A 24244-nucleotide genomic window follows, 5' to 3' on the forward strand; every position below is an offset into this window, starting at 1 on the left:
GTGCAATTAAAACTCCCATGAGTTATCAGGTCACTTGGAATTATTAGTAATGCACCCAAATGTGCAGTGATTCACATTTTGCTAAATGGACCAAACATTTCCATATAACGCATTAAAACACTATGAAGATTAGAAGAGTTAAATATTTCCAAAGGGGGTAAATGTGCTTATGAGGTGACCCTGCAACCACACAGCTACACAGCATCAAGGCTGCGACTTTGATCTCCGTGTGTTTGGAGTTCGCATGATCTGTTTGTTAGCTTGGGTTTCCATCGGATACTCCAGCTTCCTCCCACAAGTCCAAAAGACATATGGCTGAGGCAGACAGGTTTCTCAAACTGGCCAAAGCTGCCCGTGTACAAATGCACCATGGAAATTTGTCCACAAATTATACAGTGGATGAACGTTAACATTAGCTTGCATTTCTGTATGGGTACTGCGGCGCGGTGACACTGGGCATCACACACACTACCCATCTCCTTCCACGTCAGAACCATCAAGGAATGCAGCTTTACAAACCTCACCATAAGATGCATAAAATGCAGGCCTCAGAGATTTTTCCTCAAGTTGTTTATTTACATGACAACTTTAATTATTAGAAAATGCAGGATCAGGGGTATACTGACCCTGCCAGATCTGATGGCTTCCTCTTAACTCTTCACTCCTTTATTGAAATTAAGCAAACCATCTCAAGTTGTGTATCATTCATAAATCTAACTGACAGATAAGCACAACTGACCGGACTGTGATCCTGAAAGTTGCAGCCACTAATCACTTAATTAACTAACAAGAAATTAACAAGCCTTATGGGGACCGTAACCATGTGACATGCACCCTGGCATAGTGACTGACCAACACTGCCCTAGAAAGCCGTTTCACTGAAGAAAAGCTCATACCAAGAATCACAACGAAGATGAGTACATTGAACCAAGTTCTCCCTAGCAACCATAAAATTGTTGTTTCCATGACAACCAACACTAGAGCACGAGGCTTTTAGCATAAAGTGAGAACAAATATGGCAGACGAAAGATGCAAGTCGTCATGGTACAAGGGAGTAAGAAAGCTTCAAAAACCGACATTCCACTCCCCAAAACTATTCATTCCCCCCCCCCAAAAAAAAACCCTGCTGAACTTGAGCTGTTTAGGGCTAGTTTTCCATCTTCTTGGTCACGGCTCCTCTGCCAGTGGAAGCCATCGAGATCAGAAACGCAGCTCTGCCCACAAAGATCTGACGACAGTAGCGAAACACAGGAGGAAAGCCTGGGGGAATGTAGACTGCCGTGAAGGGGGTCATCCCTCAACAAGGCCTGTCTCCAGATGCAGGCCGTGCGACCGGCACACTGCATCATCGAACACAGTTGGGTGGCCGTCTTAGCGAAACCGATGAATTGCCATGGAAAGATTACTGCAGAGTTTTCATTTGAATCAAGAATAGTTTCATATCTTGCAGTAAGTATCCAGAGGCCAATAAAAGACCAATATAAAAGAATATGGGCCCTTCGCTGGCTCTCCCTCACTGGCACAGGGCTGTGCTTTGCTCTGTAGATATCGTATTCTGCCTGCCTTCTAGTCCTGTGACAATCAATTCACCACATTAATGACGGTCAGCTGCTCTACACTGTTAAACTAATGAAACGGCACTTAAAGAGAAGCTGATTGGACGACAGGGGGAAAAAAAAGAGAGAGAGATGGGAGCCAGCATGATGCCTTCATGTCATGGCTCGAGCTGTGGCTATCCGTGGGGTTTCTTCCCCCTCATTCACTCTGTATTCCTGTTACAAAGATGTACTTCAATTAAGGCAACTTCAACTTAGGCAAATACCCAGCTTAGCATTCTGTGCTTTGTTAATAACGGTTTGGATGGATGATGCCTCTGTAGAAGTATCACAACATGGCATGTAAATCGCCATCCATTTAACTTCCAACCAATAATTCTGGCCAGGGTCATGGGGGGGGGGGGGGTTTGGACAGGGCCCAAGGCACGGGTACGCCCTCGACGGGATCCCATTCTATTGCAGGGCACATATATACATACACTCCCACACACACACACACACACACACACACACACACCAGATGTAAGTATTAAAGCAGATAAATGATATTCACCTCATTTTCACTTTTTACACATTCAAATTCCGACAAAAATTGGCACTGCACAGCCATTTTGCTCTAGGACTGGCTGGGATTCAAAATGAACACAGAAGATAAAATACCTGCGAGGAGGCTGCACAAACTTAGCAAATAAGTAGGACACCTTGGAAGAAACATAGCATGGAGCCAACATGTGTCAGACTGTCTGGGTTTGTTCTGGCAGCATTACAAAAGGACGTCTTCCAATGCATGCTAGTTGGATAGAAGAGGAACTCGTCATAGGGACTTGAGACCTGTTTCACAAATGCTCTGAGGATTGAAGTCAAATAAACTGTCATCTAGATCCATGTAACACCGTTACCACCATGCATACTGAGGTTTTGGGAGCTGTCAATCAAAAACATACTTGGTTCAGGAGGACAGGGCAGTCTGTATTCAAATGATCATGTTGTAATATTTTTCTGTCATTGTGAGGTGATACCACAACAAAGACAAACTGGGTATCCGAATGAAGTCTTCAGTCCCGCAAATAACCCTCTTCTTTTAGTGCTTGTCTAAGGTTGTAATATTAGTTTGGTTTATTAGAGCATTTTCAGCTATAACAGATTAGAAACCACAGGGGGAAAAAAAATCACTTGTGATGCTTCATTTCATTAAGGCACCACACAGATATTCAGTTGCTTTGATCTTTGATTATGTTCTGGAACTTTGGATTGAATGGGTTTAACCAATTATCCATGGTAACGATCCATGGTGTCCGTGAAAACTGTAAAAATCATTATCGTTATTTTGATTATAGGATTATGATCTGGAATTTTGAATGGAATGGGTAAACGTATCAATTATCCATGATAACAAAACTATGTTGTTAAAATCAGATGTTAATATGACAGATGATAGGGATCTGTTTTCTCAGCATCATATAACACAATGAATTGTTGAAGGTAATTCAGGGTTTGTCTGTCCTTTAACTGATATCCCGGCAGTCACCCCGGCATTAATCTCAAAATACATCAGTGTCATATCAGGTTCTCTTCTATAACCACCATATTTCAAGGGGTCACATCAGAAGTAACAAAGGGCTTGGTGTCCCATGTTGGTTGCACACAGCTGACCTCAGAGGAAACAGTTGTTCCAGTTCTCATACACAACACAGTGACCTGTACCTCAAGAACTACCTAATCAAAAGAAGTGTATGCTGCTGAGATTGGCCCCCTTCACTTGACTGATGCTTCCCCTAATGATGGTACCTGCACATGTATTCTGCTTTGGTGCTATTGGTATACACCATTGGTATACACCATTGGTATACACCAATCCGGTCCTCGGGGACCCGGAGACGTGGACTGACTGTGGCTCCCTAAAGACTGTGTTGGGGAACACTGGTATACACTGAGGACCATGGTACACTGGAACACTGGTATACACTGAGGACCATGGTACACTGGAACACTGGTATACACTGAGGACCATGGTACACTGGAACACTGGTATACACTGAGGACCATGTTCAGTGCAGGCAAACATTCTTCAGCCCTGATTAAATTATAGAATAACCTGGAGAAGCACAAACATCTCTGCTGGGTATGTTAAGTTCCCATCTGACACGTTTCGTGGATACAAAAAAAAAAAACAATGTCCCCTGTGGACAAACAAACAAGCAAACAAATACTTTATAATTATATGAATTAATATAGGCTAGTTATCTCTATGTAACTATGTTTTCTTTCACGGTTGCTAAATTAAGTCCTTAACAGTTTGCTTGTCTCTGGTGATTCACTCAACAATATAACAGCCTAACTGTGAATGTGACCTAGCCTAACTGTGAATGTGACCCAGCCTAACTGTGAATGTGACCCAGCCTAACTGCACTCTACACAGCATATCTATGTGTGACTCAATCAAACTTAGCAGGTTTGTTGTGGGAAGTGACTCCCTCTCGGTGTGTGTGGCCCCCTTTCACATAGAAAACCCGTTAATGTATCAGGTAAAAACAACATGGGATAGATAAATTCTCATTCCGCCAGAATGATAAAACAACAGGTGTTGTGTACTCCCAACTGATATCAATGCCTCGTTTCCACCAGTGCGGTGCTTGTGCCGGTGCCGAACTTTTTCCCCAATCTGGAACTGGCTCCGTGTGTCACCACCACAAAAAACTGATCCTAGATTAAAAAAATAAAAAAAAAAAAACAGCTCCAGCACACCACCACAAAAAAACTGGGCTCAGAATTTGGCGCCGTAACATCAGCGAAAGCAGGACGGACTATCACGTCCAAACCTTCTGCATACCTGGAAACTTCAATCCATAACCAATATAGTTTAGTCTAATATCACCGGTGCCAGCAGTGCAACAACTTGCCAGCTTATTAGCAGAATAATGTTACATCATTTTTTTATTTTATTTTGTGAAAAACGAAGGATCGATTTGCTGGCTATGTCACAGGTCAAATAAATAAAATATGGTGAAGAGATCATGAGGCGGACAGCAAAGTTTTTATTGTGCGATCCTTAAAAGGACAACGGTAAAACAGCAACTGAGAGTAAACTCACTTACGCACCCAGATGGGAAGTCTTTACGGAGCCAAAAGTAGATATAAGCAATAGAAAAAGGGCGCAACGAGTCAGATTTTTTTTTTTTCAGTTCAGCAGCTTATAAAAACTTAAAATCCAAAACCGCAACATAAATCCAAACAACAAAATGCAGATTAACCTTTTCTTTACTTGTACTTCTGCCTACGCAACATTTCTGTTCCGTTCTTTTTTGTAACTGGTGGATACGTGGGCAGGTACTCAAAAGGCACAAAGCGAGAACCAGCCCGGCACCGGCACCATGTTGGTGGAAACGAGGCAAATGTAGTGACATAGTGACAAACATGGTAATCTGTTACAGTTTCGCATTCAAACTGGAGCAGTATCAGAAAGGTACCACAAATGTTACTAGGTCGTCAGGAGAGAGATTAACTGGTAAACTTTACTGGGTTGCTCCCATTTCCACAGGATAGCATAATGGTAAAATTGTGATATATAAGTGGGTTTCAGTGTGTGTGTGAATGGAGTTTAAGAGAGTTAGGAGAGGGATGCATCGTCATCGCCCCCCCACCGAACGAAATGCCTGCTCTGTTTACCTGCCATGTCTGTTTTTCTTTTCTTGGAAAATACCTGCGTGAGCTCATTATGTTAGAGTTAAATTAGAGTGTCTGCTTAATGACAGCGTAACATAGCCTATTAGTGCTGTTAGCTAACTGAATTCCATAATTTGTGCACGGGGGGTGGGGCGGGAATCGGGCTTCCCTAGTGAGTCACCAAGGTGTTGGATTGGTGGATGGATGTTTTTTTTTGCAGTGGCGGAAACTATTTTGGTGTGGCAGGCTGCCACGGAGAAATGCTACCAGTGGAGACCCTGCAAGATAATGAAGGCCAGTAAACTCAGTACACGCACACTGCAAGCATTCACACTGAGAACTCAGTACACGCACACTGCAAGCATTCACACTGAGAACTCAGTACACGCACACTGCAAGCATTCACACTGAGAACTCAGTACACGCACACTGCAAGCATTCACACGGAGAACTCAGTACACGCACACTGCAAGCATTCACACGGAGAACTCAGTACACGCACACTGCAAGCATTCACACGGAGAACTCAGTACACGCACACTGCAAGCATTCACACGGAGAACTCAGTACACGCACACTGCAAGCATTCACACTGAGAACTCAGTACACGCACACTGCAAGCATTCACACTGAGAACTCAGTACACGCACACTGCAAGCATTCACACTGAGAACTCAGTACACGCACACTGCAAGCATTCACACTGAGAACTCAGTACACGCACACTGCAAGCATTCACACTGAGAACTCAGTACACGCACACTGCAAGCATTCACACTGAGAACTCAGTACACGCACACTGCAAGCATTCACACTGAGAACTCAGTACACGCACACTGCAAGCATTCACACTGAGAACTCAGTACATGCACACTGCAAGCATTCACACTGAGAACTCAGTACATGCACACTGCAAGCATTCACACTGAGAACTCAGTACACGCACACTGCAAGCATTCACACTGAGAATTCCAAAGACAGCATCACTGGCGGAAAGAATTACTTCAAGAATTCAAAATGTTGCTAGTTCAAGAGAATGGCCTAATGTTTATTCGTAATAAATTTTTAATCATCCTCTTCACCTATTCTCCTCCTTCACCAATATCTCTAATGAGATAGTTTGTAAGGAAATAAAAATTAACAATTCACATTGCCTGGTTTCAATGACGCACATTGACAATTACATCCCATTAAATGACTTTTCCTTTTCTAGACATGCTTTTTTATTTTTTAATTATATTTAAAAAATAAGAATATTGAAAGTAACCATCGATAAGCAATAGGCTTTTAACATGTTACTTAAAGGCACAGTTAACCCAAGTATTAAAGATCCACAGTGTTCTGAAAAGAAACTCGCACTCAGCGGTGTAGGTGAGTCTCCTCCTTCGTTTCCTCTACTTCTGTTTGCGGTTTCCCCCGCCAACCGGTCATTTACACTTCGACATTTGAGAGACAGGGCCAACCGGAGACCGAATCCCTTCTCACTGCAGGAACTCAGTAACTATCCTGACATGTCCTTTAAAGGACCTGACGCAATTCTCGGAAATCCCATCCGACCAAACTACATGTCACTTTTTTTTTTTTTCACGTTCACAGTCCTTTGGAGGTTTCCCTTCAAACCTAAATCCTGATGTGACAGGGAGACGGGGGCACGATGGGGACAGATAGTTTGTTTCCTAAGAGATTCCAAGGGTACTTCAACTGGAATGCTTGCTCTTAGGTCTTCAAGCTCTCTCTCATGAATGTTTATTTACGGCCCGAGAGCAGTGTTTCTCAAACCAATCCGTTGGGACCCCCAGACCGCGACGTTTTTGCTCCCTCCAAAATCATGGAGCGCCTGGAAAGGAGCTGGGACAGAGCGCAAACAGGAACTGTCCGGGGGCCGTGGAGGATCGGGCTCAGAAACACTACCCTAGAGAGACCGCTGCCATCTTCTGCCGTTACCAATCTTGAGAAACTGAAACAGGAAATACCACCTGAACCTTAAGGAAGATTGCAGACAGGGTCAAACTTACCCAAACCCATGGATGTGGTGACCCCAGCCATGTAAATACATGGTTCTCATAAGGACCACATAGGGGAATAAGCATAGGACAGGTTGTAGAAGAACAAAAGCCTGACTTGATCCCACAAGAGGGGCGTTGCCAGAAATGCCGGAAGCCACCTCGCTGAAGCACTTACTCGTCGTATCGGATGTGATAGGTGGTTGCTTCCTCGCCGGCCGGCCAGCCCGAGGTGGAGGGCCCAGCGCCCATGTTCACCACCGGGTTCCCGTTACTGTCCAGGGCGGCCCGGCCGCGCTCGGCCTCAGGCCTGCCGTTAGTCCTTTTGCCCAGCTGCTCGCTCTTCCCCAACATCCCGGCGCTGCCATTTTGCCCTCTGGGCCCACGGGTCACCTTCTCGACGGTGGCCTCGAACCAGGCGCCGATGCTGATGTCTTTGCAGTCCACCAGTTCGTGTATCTGTGAAAGTCAACAGGACATATAAATATCAGCACGACATGCAGTGGCGTACTGGTCGGTCACCATAAAGCACATACTCCCAGTGGACACTTTATCAGGTACACCTACTCATTACAGTATTAACAGCTCGTTCCTCTAATCCGCGAATCATGTGACTGCAACTGAATACATACAGCGAGCAGACAGCGTCGTGCGGTTCACTTACTGCTTTGGTAAGCTTCAGGACCGTTAAGATGCCTGAGCTAAATGATTTTGATCATGGGATGATTGACGGCGGCACATGTGGTGGTTCCAGCATCTCAAAAAGTGCCACCTTGTGCATGTAACTCACACACAGACACACACTGTGACACCTGGACAATTCCTGGTAATTACATCAGCCGCAGACTCTGGTTTCACTTCCAGGAAAAACAAGCCTACCTGCTCATCTGCACCAGATTCTGAAGGGTGAGAAGCTGCTTTAATTCCTGGACTATGACCAATAAATGCTGAGAGGCTCTTACAGTCAATGCTAAACCAAAACAATTCTCTGGGTGAAAAAAGTAACACGTTTTGTCTGTTTTGTTTGACCAGCATGATCATGACTAGAATGCAATGCATGTGTTTTTTTTTTTACATTAAATTAGACCAACCATGTTTCTGGACTGCAGGAGGAAGCCCGCAAGAGACAGGGAGAACAGAAACTCCACACACCGGTGCCTCTAAATTGCTCATCGTGTATGACTGTGCAAGTGAATGTGCATGCAGGTGCTCTGCAGTGGACTATCATCCCATCCAAAGTGTAGCCCAACCTTGACCAGGAGAAGCAGTTACAAGATACATGGTTGGATGGTTGGAAGGATGGATGATTGGACAGTTGGCTGGATGGATCGACGATGGATGGATGAATGACTGTACTTATGGTCACTAAAGCTAGCTAAGAAAATGACCTCTAGTTACCTTTTTATTCCAAGACCTGTTCATTGCTAACAGGTACGTCAGGTGTTTCCATGAATCGCGTTCCTGTGTAGGTCACATTCTGACTGGTTCATTGCTTATAATACTCATATGAGGTAGCTAGGATTTAACTGTACGGATCTGATTCCAAAAGAGATTCATCTGTAGCTTTTTCCCCCCATCTACTTCATTAAAAGGTGCCAATAAATCTAATGATAAAAAGTTATTACTATAATTAGCATGTTACACAAACCCCAGCATGGTGGGTAGCTTGGCTGCCTGATGTCTCTGAATAACCCCCCACTCGACATGTGCAGTCTGCACCTTCTCCCCATGTCAGGCAGCTTTTCTCTATGTACTCCACTTTCTTCCCACATTTTCAAGTCTCTAAATTCTACGTAATGTGGATGTCCTGTGATTGGCTGGAATCTTGTCTAGGCTGTTCCCCTCTCCTTGTGCCCCATGTCCTATTGGATGGATGTTAAGCTGAAAAGATAAATATCCCAAAAAAAATGCAGAAACAAGAGAACCGAGACCAGGAATATTCTTAGAATGAAGTTAGGATCGCGACAAGGACTGGATATATCAGAATAATTATTTATTTCATAGTAATACACAGTAGTTGACACTTGCACTTCGAATGTTAGATTGTACCCAAGTAGCTGTGCAAACAAAAGTGCTCCCTCTACTGGTGCAGTATTACAACGTCTTGAGTAGACTAGTGACCATTCCTCCCAAACACCATTTATTTTGCTTGTGGAAGTACTAAAATAGGCAGTTTCACTTTACCTTTCCTGATGTATTGGTAGAACTATACATGTATAAAGCCTCCATTACTCAATGTATCTATCCTGTGTAAAGTTAGGTTTAGAGAAATGGGAAAGAATATGAGTGCAAGAAAGAGCTACACATCAGAGTGGATGACTCCACTGGACGCTAACTCAGGAGCAGACCATGTCATACAACATTCCAATGCAGAAGAGCAGAAATTTCTCAATCAACAAGACCAAAAACTTGATGGTCACCCTTTTGTAAGAAAGATGTACCTATACCTGTCCAAAGGCTAACAAAGGGTTCTTTCAGCACATTTGTAGTGTGAAAGTTGTAATATTATAAGAATCTAACAGTAACCCTGGCTTCTTCAATGGCATATATGCTCAACTCATATGGCTATTTTGACTTGAAAGCTTGTAGGTCACATGACCAAAATTTTGCTAATTAAAATATATTCAATGATTTCAGAGAACACAACATGCAAGCAATGATAAAGCATGATAGTACAATCAAGCATGCTTTGTTTTTTTGGGATGTTCATCTTCTGAAAAGTGTGGGGGAGGGTTGTTTGTGTAAATAGCTTGTGAGCTTGGAAGACTGGGAATGACACTCACCCATTCGTCTGGGATTTTTATTTACAAACATATCCTGATTCTGTCTTGATCGCCAGAATACTACACTCTCTACCTAATTACCGTCGCTGTCCGTGTATTGGTGGAATTCGTTTGCATTTACTTACCAGCTAGCAAAAGTGTCTAACTGATCGGCTGAGAATCCGCATTTGTGACAAAAGAAAATGGCTTATTGAAAGGAAACATGAAGTAGAGGCGGGTCGACGTCAGTGATGGGATTAAAATCATGAGCCCGTTCGGCACTCCTTCACATGCCAAAGTGGTGACAGGAGACAGACTGCTGAGCACGAAGTCAATTAGCTTCAGCTTCATCAGAGACGCACTTCAGGTTCAATTCAGTTGTTTTTTTATATATATATATATATATATATAAATATATAGCCTTTTAGTTTCCGCAAAACACCCAACAAGAGCTGACAAGGTTGCTATAACATTCTCATTAAGGTATATATATAAAAAACACACAAAAAGGACAAAGAATCTGCCCATGATTAAATAAAATCAATCAAAACCAGGTCATCGTTATCATGGGGTTTTTTATGGTTTATCTGCATGACAGGTATTTGAACATGATTAAGGATCCTGCAAATGCCCAAATTATTCAGTCATTTGTCAGCAAATCAAATTTGTTCCACATCGTCTTAGGCAGCTTGTGCTCTCTGTAGAGTAACGCTCATACAGAAGAATGAGAATAAAAAGAACGATGGAAAGAAGAGCTCTAAGAGTTGAGGTTTGTCACTCTAGCCTACTAGCCACAATTCAGCAGTGATTTGAACTGTAACATTATTATTTGGACATGCTCTGCTAAATAAACTGAGGCCTTATCAATGGCAAAATTCTTTCAAAAGGTCATTTAGTTTAATTGACAGCAAACACATGCCAAGCCACACCACTAGAAGAAAGAGGAAGAAAATATAATGTCCCATTTCACATTAAATATATCGTTAAAAAACCTGACGTGTGGATTTGTACTTTTACTTTTCTTATATAAAACAGCAGTAGTAGCTCTCCTGGCTGTGCAATGAAACCAGATGTAGTGCCATTGCCTTCAACAGCACTCATACTTCAGCATAAAAATGACAGGGGTGGTTCAGTGGTAACATTGTCATCTCACACCTAAGGGGTTGGTGGTTTGAATGCTGCCTTCCTCTGCTGTGTGTGTGTGTGTGTGGTGGGGGGGGGGTTGGGGTTAGGGTTAGGGTTAGGGGGGGTGGTTATGTATATATTACACTGTGGGGAACAAATGCATCCCCCCCACAATGTGATAAAAAAAAAACCTGTTATTTTGACCTCATGGGGACATTTTTCCTGTGACCACAAGAAGAAACGACATGAGTACAGGTCTGTGTGTGTGTGTGTGTGTGTGTGTGTGTGTGTGTGTGCGTGCGCCCCAGGGGGTTTCGTTCATGCCTTCTCACTACATAAGTATCCCTGGGTGCTCAGAAAACCCAACGCGTTCCTCACAGTCATTTCAGATTTACGAGAAATAGCTGTACAGTACTTACTGGCACAAAAGTTTCAACAACGATGCCAAGATGAAATGAAAGAGTCCTGGAAGACAATCTGCCTGCTCTGTACAGATCTAATGCATATGGCCAGGAAGGACCAATGGACACTTAGAAAATGCCCCCAAGAAAATTGCCGACTTTTGAAAATGTACAGATTCCCAATGAATGATGTGGCAAAATGGCACATAAACAGGAGTGAAGAGATCGAAATCATAACATTAAGCCAGCGACAATGAACAGTCAAGGAGGGGGAAGACAAAACGAGTGCAAGTAATGCGATGGCCAGTGTAGATAAGCAGACTGGGTGTTTCCACTCAATACAATACATGGTTTGGTACCAAGCAGCAAGAGATTATGATACTCCACTCATTTCTCAGCAGCAGCAGCATCTAAGGACAAGAAGCACTACCTCTATACAACAAGCAATTCCTTCAATAGCACTGATGCTGGCCAACAGATGTTTACTACCAGAAACACACACACTGGATATGCAACAGACTTAACATTAATAGACAGCAGAGCTGTGCGCGATTAGGAAGCAAACACAGTTTGTTTAATTGAATTTTGCTTAAATTAAATTAAAATTACAGCCACACTCTACCCATCACCCACCATGACAGCAACTACAGTTCACAAAAAATCGTCTAAAATTTATAAAGCAGAAAATCTACACTCACCTAAAGGATTATTAGGAACACCTTTTCAATTTCTCATTAATGCAATTATCTAATCAACCAATCACATGGCAGTTGCTTCAATGCATTTAGGGGTGTGGTCCTGGTCAAGACAATCTCCTGAACTCCAAACTTAATGTCAGAATGGGAAAGAAAGGTGATTTAAGCAATTTTGAGCATGGCATGGTTGTTGGTGCCAGACGGGCCGGTCTGAGTATTTCACAATCTGCTCAGTTACTGGGATTTTCACGCACAACCATTTCTAGGGTTTACAAAGAATGGTGTGCAAAGGGAAAAACATCCAGTATGCGGCAGTCCTGTGGGCGAAAATGCCTTGTTGATGCAAGAGGTCAGAGGAGAATGGGCCGACTGATTCAAGCTGATAGAAGAGCAACTTTGACTGAAATAACCACTCGTTACAACCGAGGTATGCAGCAAAGCATTTGTGAAGCCACAACACGCACAACCTTGAGGCGGATGGGCTACAACAGCAGAAGACCCCACTGGGTACCACTCATCTCCACTACAAATAGGAAAAAGAGGCTACAATTTGCACGAGCTCAGCAAAATTGGACAGTTGAAGACTGGAAAAATGTTGCCTGGTCTGATGAATCTCGATTTCTGTTGAGACATTCAAATGGTAGAGTCAGAATTTGGCGTAAACAGAATAAGAACATGGATCCATCATGCCTTGTTACCACTGTGCAGGCTGGTGGTGGTGGTGTAATGGTGTGGGCGATGTTTTCTTGGCACACTTTAGGCCCCTTAGTGCCAATTGGGCATCATTTAAATGCCACGGCCTACCTGAGCATTGTTTCTGACCATGTCCATCCCTTTATGACCACCATGTACCCATCCTCTGATGGCTACTTCCAGCAGGATAATGCACCATGTCACAAACCTTGAATCATTTCAAATTGGTTTCTTGAATATGACAATGAGTTCACTGTACTAAAATGGCCCCCACAGTCACCAGATCTCAACCCAATAGAGCATCTTTGGGATGTGGTGGAACGGGAGCTTCGTGCCCTGGATGTGCATCCCACAAATCTCCATCAACTGCAAGATGCTATCCTATCAATATGGGCCAACATTTCTAAAGAATGCTTTCAGCACCTTGTTAAATCAATGCCACGTAGAATTAAGGCAGTTCTGAAGGCGAAAGGGGGTCAAACACCGTATTAGTATGGTGTTCCTAATAATCCTTTAGGTGAGTGTACATAGCTAAAAAAATACTACTAATACTACGACTACAACTACTACTATTAATAATAATAATAATAATAATAATAATAATAAAGCCAATCAGAGAAACCCACTGGGAATAAAACTGCAGACAATCTTTTTGTATCCCTGCACCGCCATGGTTACAGCACCATCGTTTTTGTTGTACCCACTCCCCCCGCCGCCACCGCCGATTTAAATCAGTTAAACTAGGTCAGCCACGAGAGTATCTTGCGGTTTGCGAGGGCTCTTTGCACACTAACGGTGTCCTGATGCTCAAAATAAGAGCCTGGATGGGGAGGGGGAAATCAACAATAACAAGCCCTGACTCCACATCTCTGTCATTAATGAGGCAAATCTGCCCAATCCTGTTTTTACACCAAATTATTTGCAAGTATTCTAATCCAGCATGGATCCGATCTTCTGAATGTGGGAAGCCATCCATCAGAGAGCTTTCTCGAAGAATCCAATATAAAGAGCAATCGTTCGCCATGGTTACAGCCCGGCGTCAACATTGACGCCATCCTTGGTGCTTAGCAGCGGTGTTCTGTATTCAAATAAGTGTTGTCATTGGTCAGCTATAAAACGGATGTCAATGACGACATCACACTGCAGAGGCGCTTCCTGACTAGCCAGTGCACCCCGGCACACCATCCTTCCAGAAAATCTCCATTCGGCCAGCAATCCTGTGCCGGTTACTAAATGTATTCCAAAAGTAAGCGCATGCTTTAAATAACAGCTTTCAGACACATCGCAATGCGGGATCGAAATGTGCTCCTGGGCACCCGCAGGACCACAGCACCAGGCTGCGATTTTCCACGCGAGCGAAGATGTGAACGGAAATCTGAATTCAGCCGGGTGCTCTTAGGGCGGCACGATCCGTTTCAGAAACTGAATCATGAAAGACAGAAATGAAAGAGGATGTCCAGCAAGTGACCGTTTCCCTGCCAGTAAATTCATGGCCAGCATAGTAATAAATAAAATGTTGTCATCCATGAAATAGCCCATTTCAAGACTGGTTCAATGAAACTAACTACTAAAACCGAAAGGAAAACGAAAACATATTTAACAATGAAACTGTAGCAATTTCAAATTTTTACTTTTCACAGTAACCTAAAAATGTTATGGCAATGTGACCTAAAACCGCAATTTTCCAAGGTAGCTACAAAAGCTACATTGTAAGCTAAATCTGTACTGAGGAAGAGAAAGATATAGAAGACACACAGGCACAAACACACACACACACACACACACACACACACACTTGTACTAACCTTGTAGGTACCAAAATGTGCTTCAGTGAGGGTCACGTTGCCAGATGTTGACGGCTGACAGTCCATTGGACGCCGAGCCCCATTGCTGTCACTGTTTGTCCCGACAGGAGCTGCTCCAGCTGCCAGTGCCACCCCAGACTCCACAGCGCCCCCATCCTGAAGGGCCGGCCCGGCGGTGGTGTCATTCCGAGGCCGGATAAGCAGCTGCACAATGTCGTTCAGACCCACGTTGTAGTCGAACAGGGTCTGGCCATCTTCCATCTGGTGAGACGGGATGGGACGGGACAGCAGCTGTTAGAGGACCGTTTTCACACCACGCTCTCACTGCCAAATGTCAGCTCTATAGATAGGCTGCGTATCAAAGCTGGGCCAGTCACACTGCATTCTAACAGGACCAGAACACAGGAAACAGAGCAGCTCCACTGCTGCACCTACTATGCAACAACTGGCTCTTTTATCGTTATAACTAAAGCTATACTCAAATTTTTCCTTCATAAAATATTTGCCTGAAACTTAAAAACAAGTGTAAAACGCTACTCCTTCCATTTCCTGCCTTTCATCCAATCATAGTTTTTGACAGCAAAATCTGTGCATTCAAAAAAAGGGGCACAAGCAGGAGGGGCTGCTTGCTGAAAAATAACCAAACTGGGCTGATTGTGTAGCCGGGGAAATGACAGGTGGTACCTATGGCAACGCAATTTTGCATTTTCAGTTCCTGAATCATTATTGTGCAGCTTTTATCAAGAGTATTCCCCATATTCGAACAGATATCAGACAAGTCTACTGGCACAAGAGTCGCGTGGCATTGATTGTGGGAGATGAACAGTAGCAACATTCTATGTATGCAAAGACATTCCAGTAAGAAAGAAAAAAACAGCAACTCATTGCTAGGGGACACAAAAGAAAAAGTCTGCATAAACTGACATTTGCCAAAGTAACGTAAGGAAACGTGGAATGAGCATTCCCACCCCAGGGCTAAACAGAGAGACTCCCTAACCTTACACACATTTACAACAGCAATTTACAAAGTCATCATATACTACAAAATAAAACACTCAAAAGTTTTTACCCCCAAGGGAAAGCAATACATCACGTGATGCCTATCAAGATGTCAAACTGTCTAAAACTAATCCAACTTTTCTCTGATGACACATCATCCTGCAGGTCATTGAGAGGTAATTAAATTATTTCATGTGTATCTTAGATAATATATGAATTTGTACAGAATGTAGCAACCAAACACGGCTTTCAGTGATCAGCTAATTTTTTTTAGGTAGTTAAATGTACCTGTAGGTAGATACAAATGATTAGACTTTTGTACATTAAAATACACATTAACACACCTAGAATCACAAAATTCTCAGTTACGATGCTCCATTGAAAAGGAAAGAAAAGGACGACAAGCCATTTTAAATGGCCCATCCTGAACAGGCCATTCAAATAAGCCATCGGTAAGGAACAACCATCATTTAAAATAAATAAACAGAGAGATAAATAAATAGTAGAACATTCCAGAACACAACCTTCAGGGAAGAGGTAGTAGCAAAAACAGAGCGTTCTTCATGCACTATGCATGACGCAGAACTGCAAGTACCGCACGTGCCTGACATACAAATATAAACGACAGATATGCATGGGAAAGACTGCGAGACAGAAAAAGATATTAATGAATATTTAACTAAATCAAGGTGCCACACATATATACAGTTTGATAGTAGAGTGGCCAAATATCAAGGTAAGAATTGATCTTGATGGCTCCCGGCACAGTGGATATTTCAAGAAGTGTGCACCCTACTGCAATTAGCATGTAAAGAATGTATTTTATAAATGAAGAGTGAACAGATTAAAATTCAGCAGAGAAGCTCTTTCTTGGACTGGCCCAGCCCCCACCATTCCTACTCCCTTCTTCCGCTGAAGAATAGTAAACATGCTAGCAGACTGGGCGTCGCGCTGCAATTTCCAGAAAGAGAAAGAAAGAAAAAAAAAAAATCCGGGAAAAAAATGTTACTATGGAAACATGTACAACCCACCCCAACGTTACCCCCCCACCCCCCGCCCCCCTTCACCGTGGCCATTTTGGAAAACTCCTCTAAGGCATGTTATGTATTAACGTAATCATGGTCTCCCCGAATTCTAAAATGGCTGTGAACTGAGAGATATGTCGAAGCTACATGTAGAGCGATAAAGTGGGAAAAAAAAATCTTTGCGAAGGAAAGCCGTTCAGCATAAATTAGTGGCAGCGATCAGCGCGCAGTCTGGCTGGACACACCAGCCGCAGACCAGCGAGGAAGCGGCCCAACTTCATTTGGGCATCCACGGGGAAAATTTTTTTAAACATTCTGCAAGGCGTCGTAAAGTTCCTTAGAACGTCATTTTTCAGAAGCATTCATGCCTTCCTAGGCTCCCAGACACTGTCTGTGTGTGGGGGGTGGGGAAGCAAACCAGGGATTTTCCTTTGGGTCCACAGGCTCGAGAACGTTATCCACTGAGAACAGAGGACAGCTCCATCCTAGGGACCCCCTCGGCCGCCGTTATGCAGGCGCCGTCCCCGACAGCCAAGTATGCGCAGCTGCTGCCGAACCGCACTAAATCATCGAAAAGCCAGGCAGTAGCTGAGCGAGCGAGCCTTCGAACGGTAAACATGCAGGAGGCCTACTGCAGGGCAAACCATAAAACGGGTGCAAGAAACATGGAAAGATCAGGCCAGTTTTAATGGAAAGACCAGGCTGAAGTTAGCTTAACCCAATATCTTCAGAGCACTCCACATATCACCCCTCTTTGCACAAGACCAACAAATAAAAGGACAAAAAAAAAAGAATATTAATAAATCAATTGAGTCTCTAAAACAAAATATATATTCAGCAACTAATTATGGGGTTCTGGCTTTCGAGGAGAGATCCAAAAGAGATTCACGTCCTTGTCCTGCACCAGCTAACATACTCCTAAATGCCCTGATTTCCCAGAGCCCAAAATCCCAGAGACTCAGCTTCTCACAGCCCACACCGGCACCCTGCAAGCAGATTGTTACTCAGTCTTATTCCTCTGTATCTTCATCCAGCTAACAGGCTGCGAGAAAGGTCCGCACCAGTAACACAATTTGATGATACAGGACTATTTACAGAGGCTTGAGCAGTCTTCCTCTCTTTTCACAAGCAATCCTCAGAGAGCATCCTTTTTGTACAGCAGGATATACTCTAAAACTTCTTTCAGTAGCTTGCTCGTGGCAGTAGCCTTCTCTCTCTGAGGTCATCATAGCATGCTAAAATAATTCAGGTTCCATATGTTCGACAACACGACAGCCAAGGCAACTGTTAATTCTGAAGACCAACCAATTGCTTCAGCTTCTAGTTCTCCACCCCAAGAAGGAAAAAAACACAATTAGCGACTGTGGCCCTAGCTGTGACATTAGCCCCTTCGGAAGGCGTCAGCCCGCCACGCGTTCATTACATTAAAGCAACTGGACATCACCGGATGCTTTACATGAACAGGACGGATCCATGACACGGACTCGCTAGAAGCTGAAATCCAGGACCTTTTTTTAAAACCTCAGCAGCAGATGCTGACATTAAATAATTAAATGGTATTAAATTTTTAAATAAAATGTAATAAAAAAAACAGCTTGATTAAAAAGTCTTCTAAAAGTTTATTACAGGACTAACTAGACAGAGCATTTCAGAGCAAAAAAATCATTACTAGCTTCCACTAGATAAGAGGCTTTAACTTTAAAAAAAACATATTTCCAATTAAATAATTCATAGGCCTGTCAATTAGATGAAAAAGTATTCAAGATAGCTGACAAACTGTGACAGTATGAAGGCTATCTTCTATTATAATACTCAAATTAGTTATAAAAATTATACGTATGCAATGGCGGTTACATTTTTAAAAATACCCTTAAGAAACAGAGACTGATGTTTACTGCACACTGGCTTATGACAATAAAATAACATGGCTCATTGTTAGTGGAGGTTATCTTAACAAAAAACAGACCTATAAAATTAGCATCAACAGTTCAAAAAATAGCATTTCCATTCTGGGTATTCAGGCTGAATAATTAGGGCTGAGTTTCTTAAAAGTCTTCACTTGGGTTTTTGAATCTAATGATTTCTGTGAATGAATCACTTGACAAGATTACCAACGCTCTAGAAATGTATAATATTCAGATTATAATACTGCTCAAAGTTAAGTGCCACCATCCCTAAAATATATTTTATGCTGGGGGAGAAAAAAAAAATCAATTGTTCAACGCCGGATTACATTCTAAACAATGATGGTGTAGGTAAATGTTTTCTTTAGCTGCGGGGCACTCAAAATGGCGGGAGACAGTGAATTTGAGGCTTGTTTTCCAGACAGTACATCTCCACGCCACCAATCTCATGTGTTACATTTCAAACTTTAAAGTCAAACTGAATATTCATTAAGAGACGCAGGCAACCAACTCAACTGGAAGACCAAGTCAGTATACGTTTGTTCTCCCGCCAACCTCACCGCTTAATAAAATTCAAATTGTCCTCATACAACAGACTTCCTCTCCACTGGTTTGAAAATGACAAAAACAACTCCTCAAGGACTGTTTCCTTCGTTGAGCTGCGGAAGACAGATCATCCTGATTATCAAGCCTTTGTTAGACTACAGCTCACTCCATTACATCAGAATCAGCGTTTCAAGGAAGACAGGTTAAAGAGAAAGGGGTAGCACTCCACACAATCCCTGTAGATACGGTAAATTCTGAAATATTAAGATATTAATGAGGGTGGCATGCATCTTGGCAAGTAAGATCCGTGCCCATGTCCAGGTGGTCATGAATTCAAATCCCATGGTAGGCAGAGTAATCGTTAAAAACACTTGATACTTGATCAAGACCCATAACCCAGCTAATCCTGAGTCACTGACCCTCTTCTCTCATCTTCACTAGCATGTTACATGAGACAAATGCATCGGCTAAATAAATGTAATTACATTAAGAGTCATATTAACAAGTGTGCAATATATTACACCAGTCACCTACAGAAAAGTATCATTAATCTTGTTGTTTTTAAACATAATACACATACAAGTAAGCTATTTCCCTAGCTGCTCAAGCCTGTCTAGGCAACGAGCCCCATACAACTCGCTTGCTACGATTCCCTTCTTCACGCACCACTCCACAATGGAATGATATTTCAAAGACAAGAAGCTGTTTTATAGACCTAGCACCATACTGATGACCAGGTTTGTCATAAACCCGGCCTTCACTATAGCATTACTTACAAATACTGTGTTGTGTTCAACTGTTTATTTCTATGAAAAAATGAAGGGACGAGGCCAAAAGACAGCGGGTATTTTTGTGAAATGATCCTTCAGTAACTGACAAGATTCCATTGTAAATATTGTGGCATATAATTTAAGAGGATGGCTGAATTATTAAACATAAATGTAACTAGTACAACATAATGGAGGAAATAAAACAATACCGTCTGTGACTCATACTACCATGCCCCCCTTAAATACGTTGGTGTACTCTTGCCACATCAGATCTCAAAAAATGCAAGACACTACTTTGTCTTGAGAGATGGAACAGCTTTAATTGTACAATTACTATAAGAATGAACAGCTCACTCACTGGCAATATCCAGTCCATCCTGACACAAAACCTCTTGTACATTAAGAGATTGTAAACTAAGAATTCACTAAATTCGCAGCAAGTCAAAAAAAACTTTCCTTTGTTATGATATAAAAACAAAGGCCATATTCGCTTTTATCAACTTTTGAATATAGACGGATTTATCTTTGAAGATGGTAAACAGTTAAAAATAAGGTTCTTTGTTGACGATGTGTTAAATCCCCAAGCAGCTAAAAGTAGGACGGCGATATGACATTAATAACAGTATTGTGTCAGTGATATTCAGATGCAACCAGGTGCCATGTGCGCTTGAGGCACCACGAGTGTCAGCGGGCTGCAGCCAGACCCCGAACACACCTCCGCCCGATAAGGCAGCGCAGCTACGGCCAGCCAGGCAGCCACTCTCCAGGTTAGTTTACCTCCACAGCCAAGATAAATATGCACGCATAATGTATGCAGTTTACGGTATTTTTAAGACCCCGTTCCCAGTCAGATGGGTGTGCGTGCCTATACACGGTAAAGGCGGCGGGGCGCTTTGTTTTCAGCCGCGAACCTGTCATCCGCCGAGCAGCCGCAGCCGACTGCGCAGCCAGAGCCGAAGAGCCTCGCCGCAAAAACACTGCCCGCCGGCCGCTTGTCAGCGCCCCCAACTCCACGTCCCGGACCGCTTTCCCCGATGGATACTGTCCCTGGCCGGGTACGTGGCTCTGCGGCCAGTCCACCTGCTCGCACCGGCAGCCAACTCCGGACATATAACTAACCGTGTTGAGGCAGAAAAGACGAGTCTGCTTCGCTTCCACCATTGGCAGCAAAGCCAGAGAGCAAACGGGGAGTGCAGTAACCCAGAGCCTGCATTAACACGGAGAATAACCCCACTCGGAGAAGGTTTTTGCTAGTATTAAAGGAAAAAAAACAAGCAGCCAGTTAACAAGCTACGTTTAGTTGCTGCGGACCGGAGCCGGAATGTTTCCCCATCATAACAGGAAGCGTGAAGCCTTCTGCCTGACAGACAGCCGTGCTAGTTGCTTAAATTAAATAAAAGCTATCAGATTTTAAATAAACCGATAAACAACCCCGCAATCAAACCCACAAGAAAAAAAAGCCAAGGTCCTTACCTGCTTCCCCCTGTAAAACAATCTCTGCTTCTCCGGGCTGACACGGAATATCTCCTGGATCTTCAGCCTCAGACTCTCGATTTTAGTCAGTCTGGAAAGATCGTCCACGGTGCGCGTCTCCTTCCCGTCTATGGTCCGAACCTGGATCCACATCGTGCCCCTCGACGGCCGAAAACAGGCGAGCACTTCGGCGGTCGCAGGGGGTGTGTGTGTGTGTGTGTGTAAGGGGTGGGGGGGAGGGAAAGAGAGGATGAAGGAAGGAGGGCTCAGATGGCCGTGCGCGGCCGCCGCTGCGCAGCAGCCGATGTGTTTACCGGAGGCGTTCCCACGTGAGCGCGGCGGCGGCGCCAAGCAAGTCTCGCGAAATGAAACGCAGCGCGGACGCGCCTTTAAAGACACAGGGCGCCTTTTCCGCGGCGTTCAGCGTCATTAGCGGCGGCTCCGGGACACTCCCCCGTCCTGCTCTTAATAGGCCGGTCCTGTAGCAAAGACCTCTCGCTGTAGCAAAACACCTGCGCAGTTCACCTTCTCCAGACATCCCGTTTACCACCACCACCATCGGGGCTGCCAACTTTGGTCAGCTGGCTGTAGTGAGATTTTCAGTTCGAAGGCCACACACATGCATGCACACGCACTTACATGTATGTAACAGTTTTATTACCTTGTAAATGTAAATAGTCTGTAGGGTATGCAAACTACGCCAACGCTTTTGTGTTTAATGGAATGATATAGATTTGCCGTGAGATTTCTTGCGTGTGTGTGAGTCTGAAAGCGGGAGTGTCACGCCAGATGCGTGAGCGATGGCAACCTTGCACCGTGTGAGTCTGTGTAGAATGTGGATTATTGTCTGTTGGATTCGCATAATTGTTTGCAGAGTGCATAGATTTATATATCAGGGACATGACGATATTTGGCTTTTAATGATTAATTTAAGGCTTCGATCTCTACAGGTGATTCCAACAGTGTCCAAATCAGCTAAATACCCAGAATGGACAAAGGTGTGTCCTTCCTTTTATACAAGGTTTATCCTTCCTTCCTATTAATCACACAGATATAAAACTCCACTTAGTGTGGGATGCCGCCTTTTCGCTTTCACTAATGATAGTGGTGAGTGTGACTATGACGACCTAAATATTGTCTCAGCTGACACCTACAACTACCTGGAGGTTTAGATCAGCTTGTTTAAAAATCATTCAACTGTAATAAATAATAAAGAAGTAATAAATAACTTGAATATTGAATGATCTTGCTCCTTTAAAAAAGTATGTAATGCTGTACGGAATTTACAGAAAGTAAGAGACGCCTACATGTAAACAAAGTGGTTGATTTTCAGTGTTTATAGCGCTTCAGAGAGTTCTTATTTGGAGAATAAACACTGTGGGCATGTTATTGACTAGACAGGACTATTGGAAGTGTGAAAGTCCTAAGCCAGCAGTTTATCTACACAAAGGAATTGTAAAGGAGTTATTTGTTTTGGTTTATTACATATGAGCAATAGCTTTCTGTTTATATACTAATAGAGTTATTAGTATTAGAAATGTTATTTTAACTGGATACTAGAGATATGAAATTACACTGTGCATCCATCCATTTTCCAACCCGCTCATCCTACCAGTGTGCATTGTTTTGTAATAAATACATCACTTGGTTGCACTCTCAAGCAATGACGACTAGCATTTTCCCCTTTCGGGGGTAATTGGTGCATTACACCGCTGACGGTGTTTTATGCGTTTTGGTACTGAGTGAAGAAGTACCGCCTCCAGCTGGCGAAATGTAGAACTGCAGTCATCCGTAAGGGGGAAAGTACACTTTCACGCTCACCCGAGTTCTTGCGCTACGAAGGTGCAGCGTTTTTAGCAAATGTCAGGGGAAGAAAACTAAAAGCAATATACAATGAGCAAAAAAAAAATAATAATAAAACATATAATAGACCATTTATTTTACAGGAAGTACCACTGCATTATTTGTAGAAAACAAGTTTTGTCGTACGTGTATGAGAAGTGTGTATGAATCCACCCAAACAACACAATACATAACGTGTGTAACATGTAATTATCTGATTAATACAGTGTATAATTTATTTCCTGTAAGGGGAGTCAGTAGGAGAATTGACAATAAACTGGTCATTGTGTGCCCTAAAACAGCAAGGTACTAAACTTGAATTAATTAAGTAAAGGGCAGGGTTGCAGCTCAGTGAATAGCCTCCCACTTTCAGAATCTGAGTTTGGATCCTGGCCCCGGTTTTGCATGTTCCCCCAGTGTTTCACGTTCCTTCCCACTAATCTGGGATTCCCATCACACTGCAAGGTAGTCATGTGAGGTTAAAGGTGGTGTGTCTCAATCCGGTCCTCAGGGACCTACAGACAGTCCACGTTTCCGGGAGCTGGGAGGGAGCCAAATTGTGGACTGTCTGGCAGGGAGCCCGGAAGGAGCAAAAACGTGGACTGACTGTGGTCCCTGAGGACCGGATTGGGAAACAGTGCATTAGTGTATTTATGTTGGGATATAACCTGCAGGAGAATCACCTCCTACCCACAGGCTTCTCTGCTGCTCAGCCCGGTATGTAAAACAATTACAGAAGTTGCAGTGGACAAAAAAATTATAATTATATTGACCTATTCAAAAACCTCTTATCCAAAACCTCTTATCCTGGTCCCTACACAAGATATCATGGGGCACAAGGCAAGCTACTCTCTGTGCAGCATGATGAAAAGATTATTATTACTATTGTTATATATGCTTATGCATTTTATCTACAGTCATTGACCAGTTGCAGTTTAATGCTTATAATAGATCTAAGTGGTATTTGTATAGTGAATAAAAA

At 43.2% G+C, this 24244-nt stretch overlaps 1 protein-coding gene across 2 annotated transcripts in view; it reads right to left on the bottom strand.

Annotated features, from left to right (window-relative positions):
- LOC111838291 (E3 ubiquitin-protein ligase UHRF2-like) overlaps nucleotides 1–21674 on the bottom strand; it is a 40127-nt gene extending 18453 nt beyond the window's left edge. For both annotated transcript variants that reach the window (XM_023801131.2, XM_023801138.2), the window contains exons 1-3: nucleotides 21421–21674; nucleotides 14704–14964; nucleotides 7401–7681 (exon numbers count right to left, since the gene is read on the bottom strand). In XM_023801131.2, coding sequence (XP_023656899.2) covers nucleotides 7401–7681; nucleotides 14704–14964; nucleotides 21421–21573 — 695 coding nt within the window. In that variant the 5' untranslated portion in view covers nucleotides 21574–21674. The remainder of the gene's footprint in view (nucleotides 1–7400; nucleotides 7682–14703; nucleotides 14965–21420) is intronic.
- Between the last annotated feature and the right edge of the window lie 2570 nt (nucleotides 21675–24244).

This window comes from Paramormyrops kingsleyae, chromosome 2, assembly GCF_048594095.1.
Source record: "Paramormyrops kingsleyae isolate MSU_618 chromosome 2, PKINGS_0.4, whole genome shotgun sequence".
Lineage (NCBI taxonomy): Eukaryota > Metazoa > Chordata > Actinopteri > Osteoglossiformes > Mormyridae > Paramormyrops > Paramormyrops kingsleyae.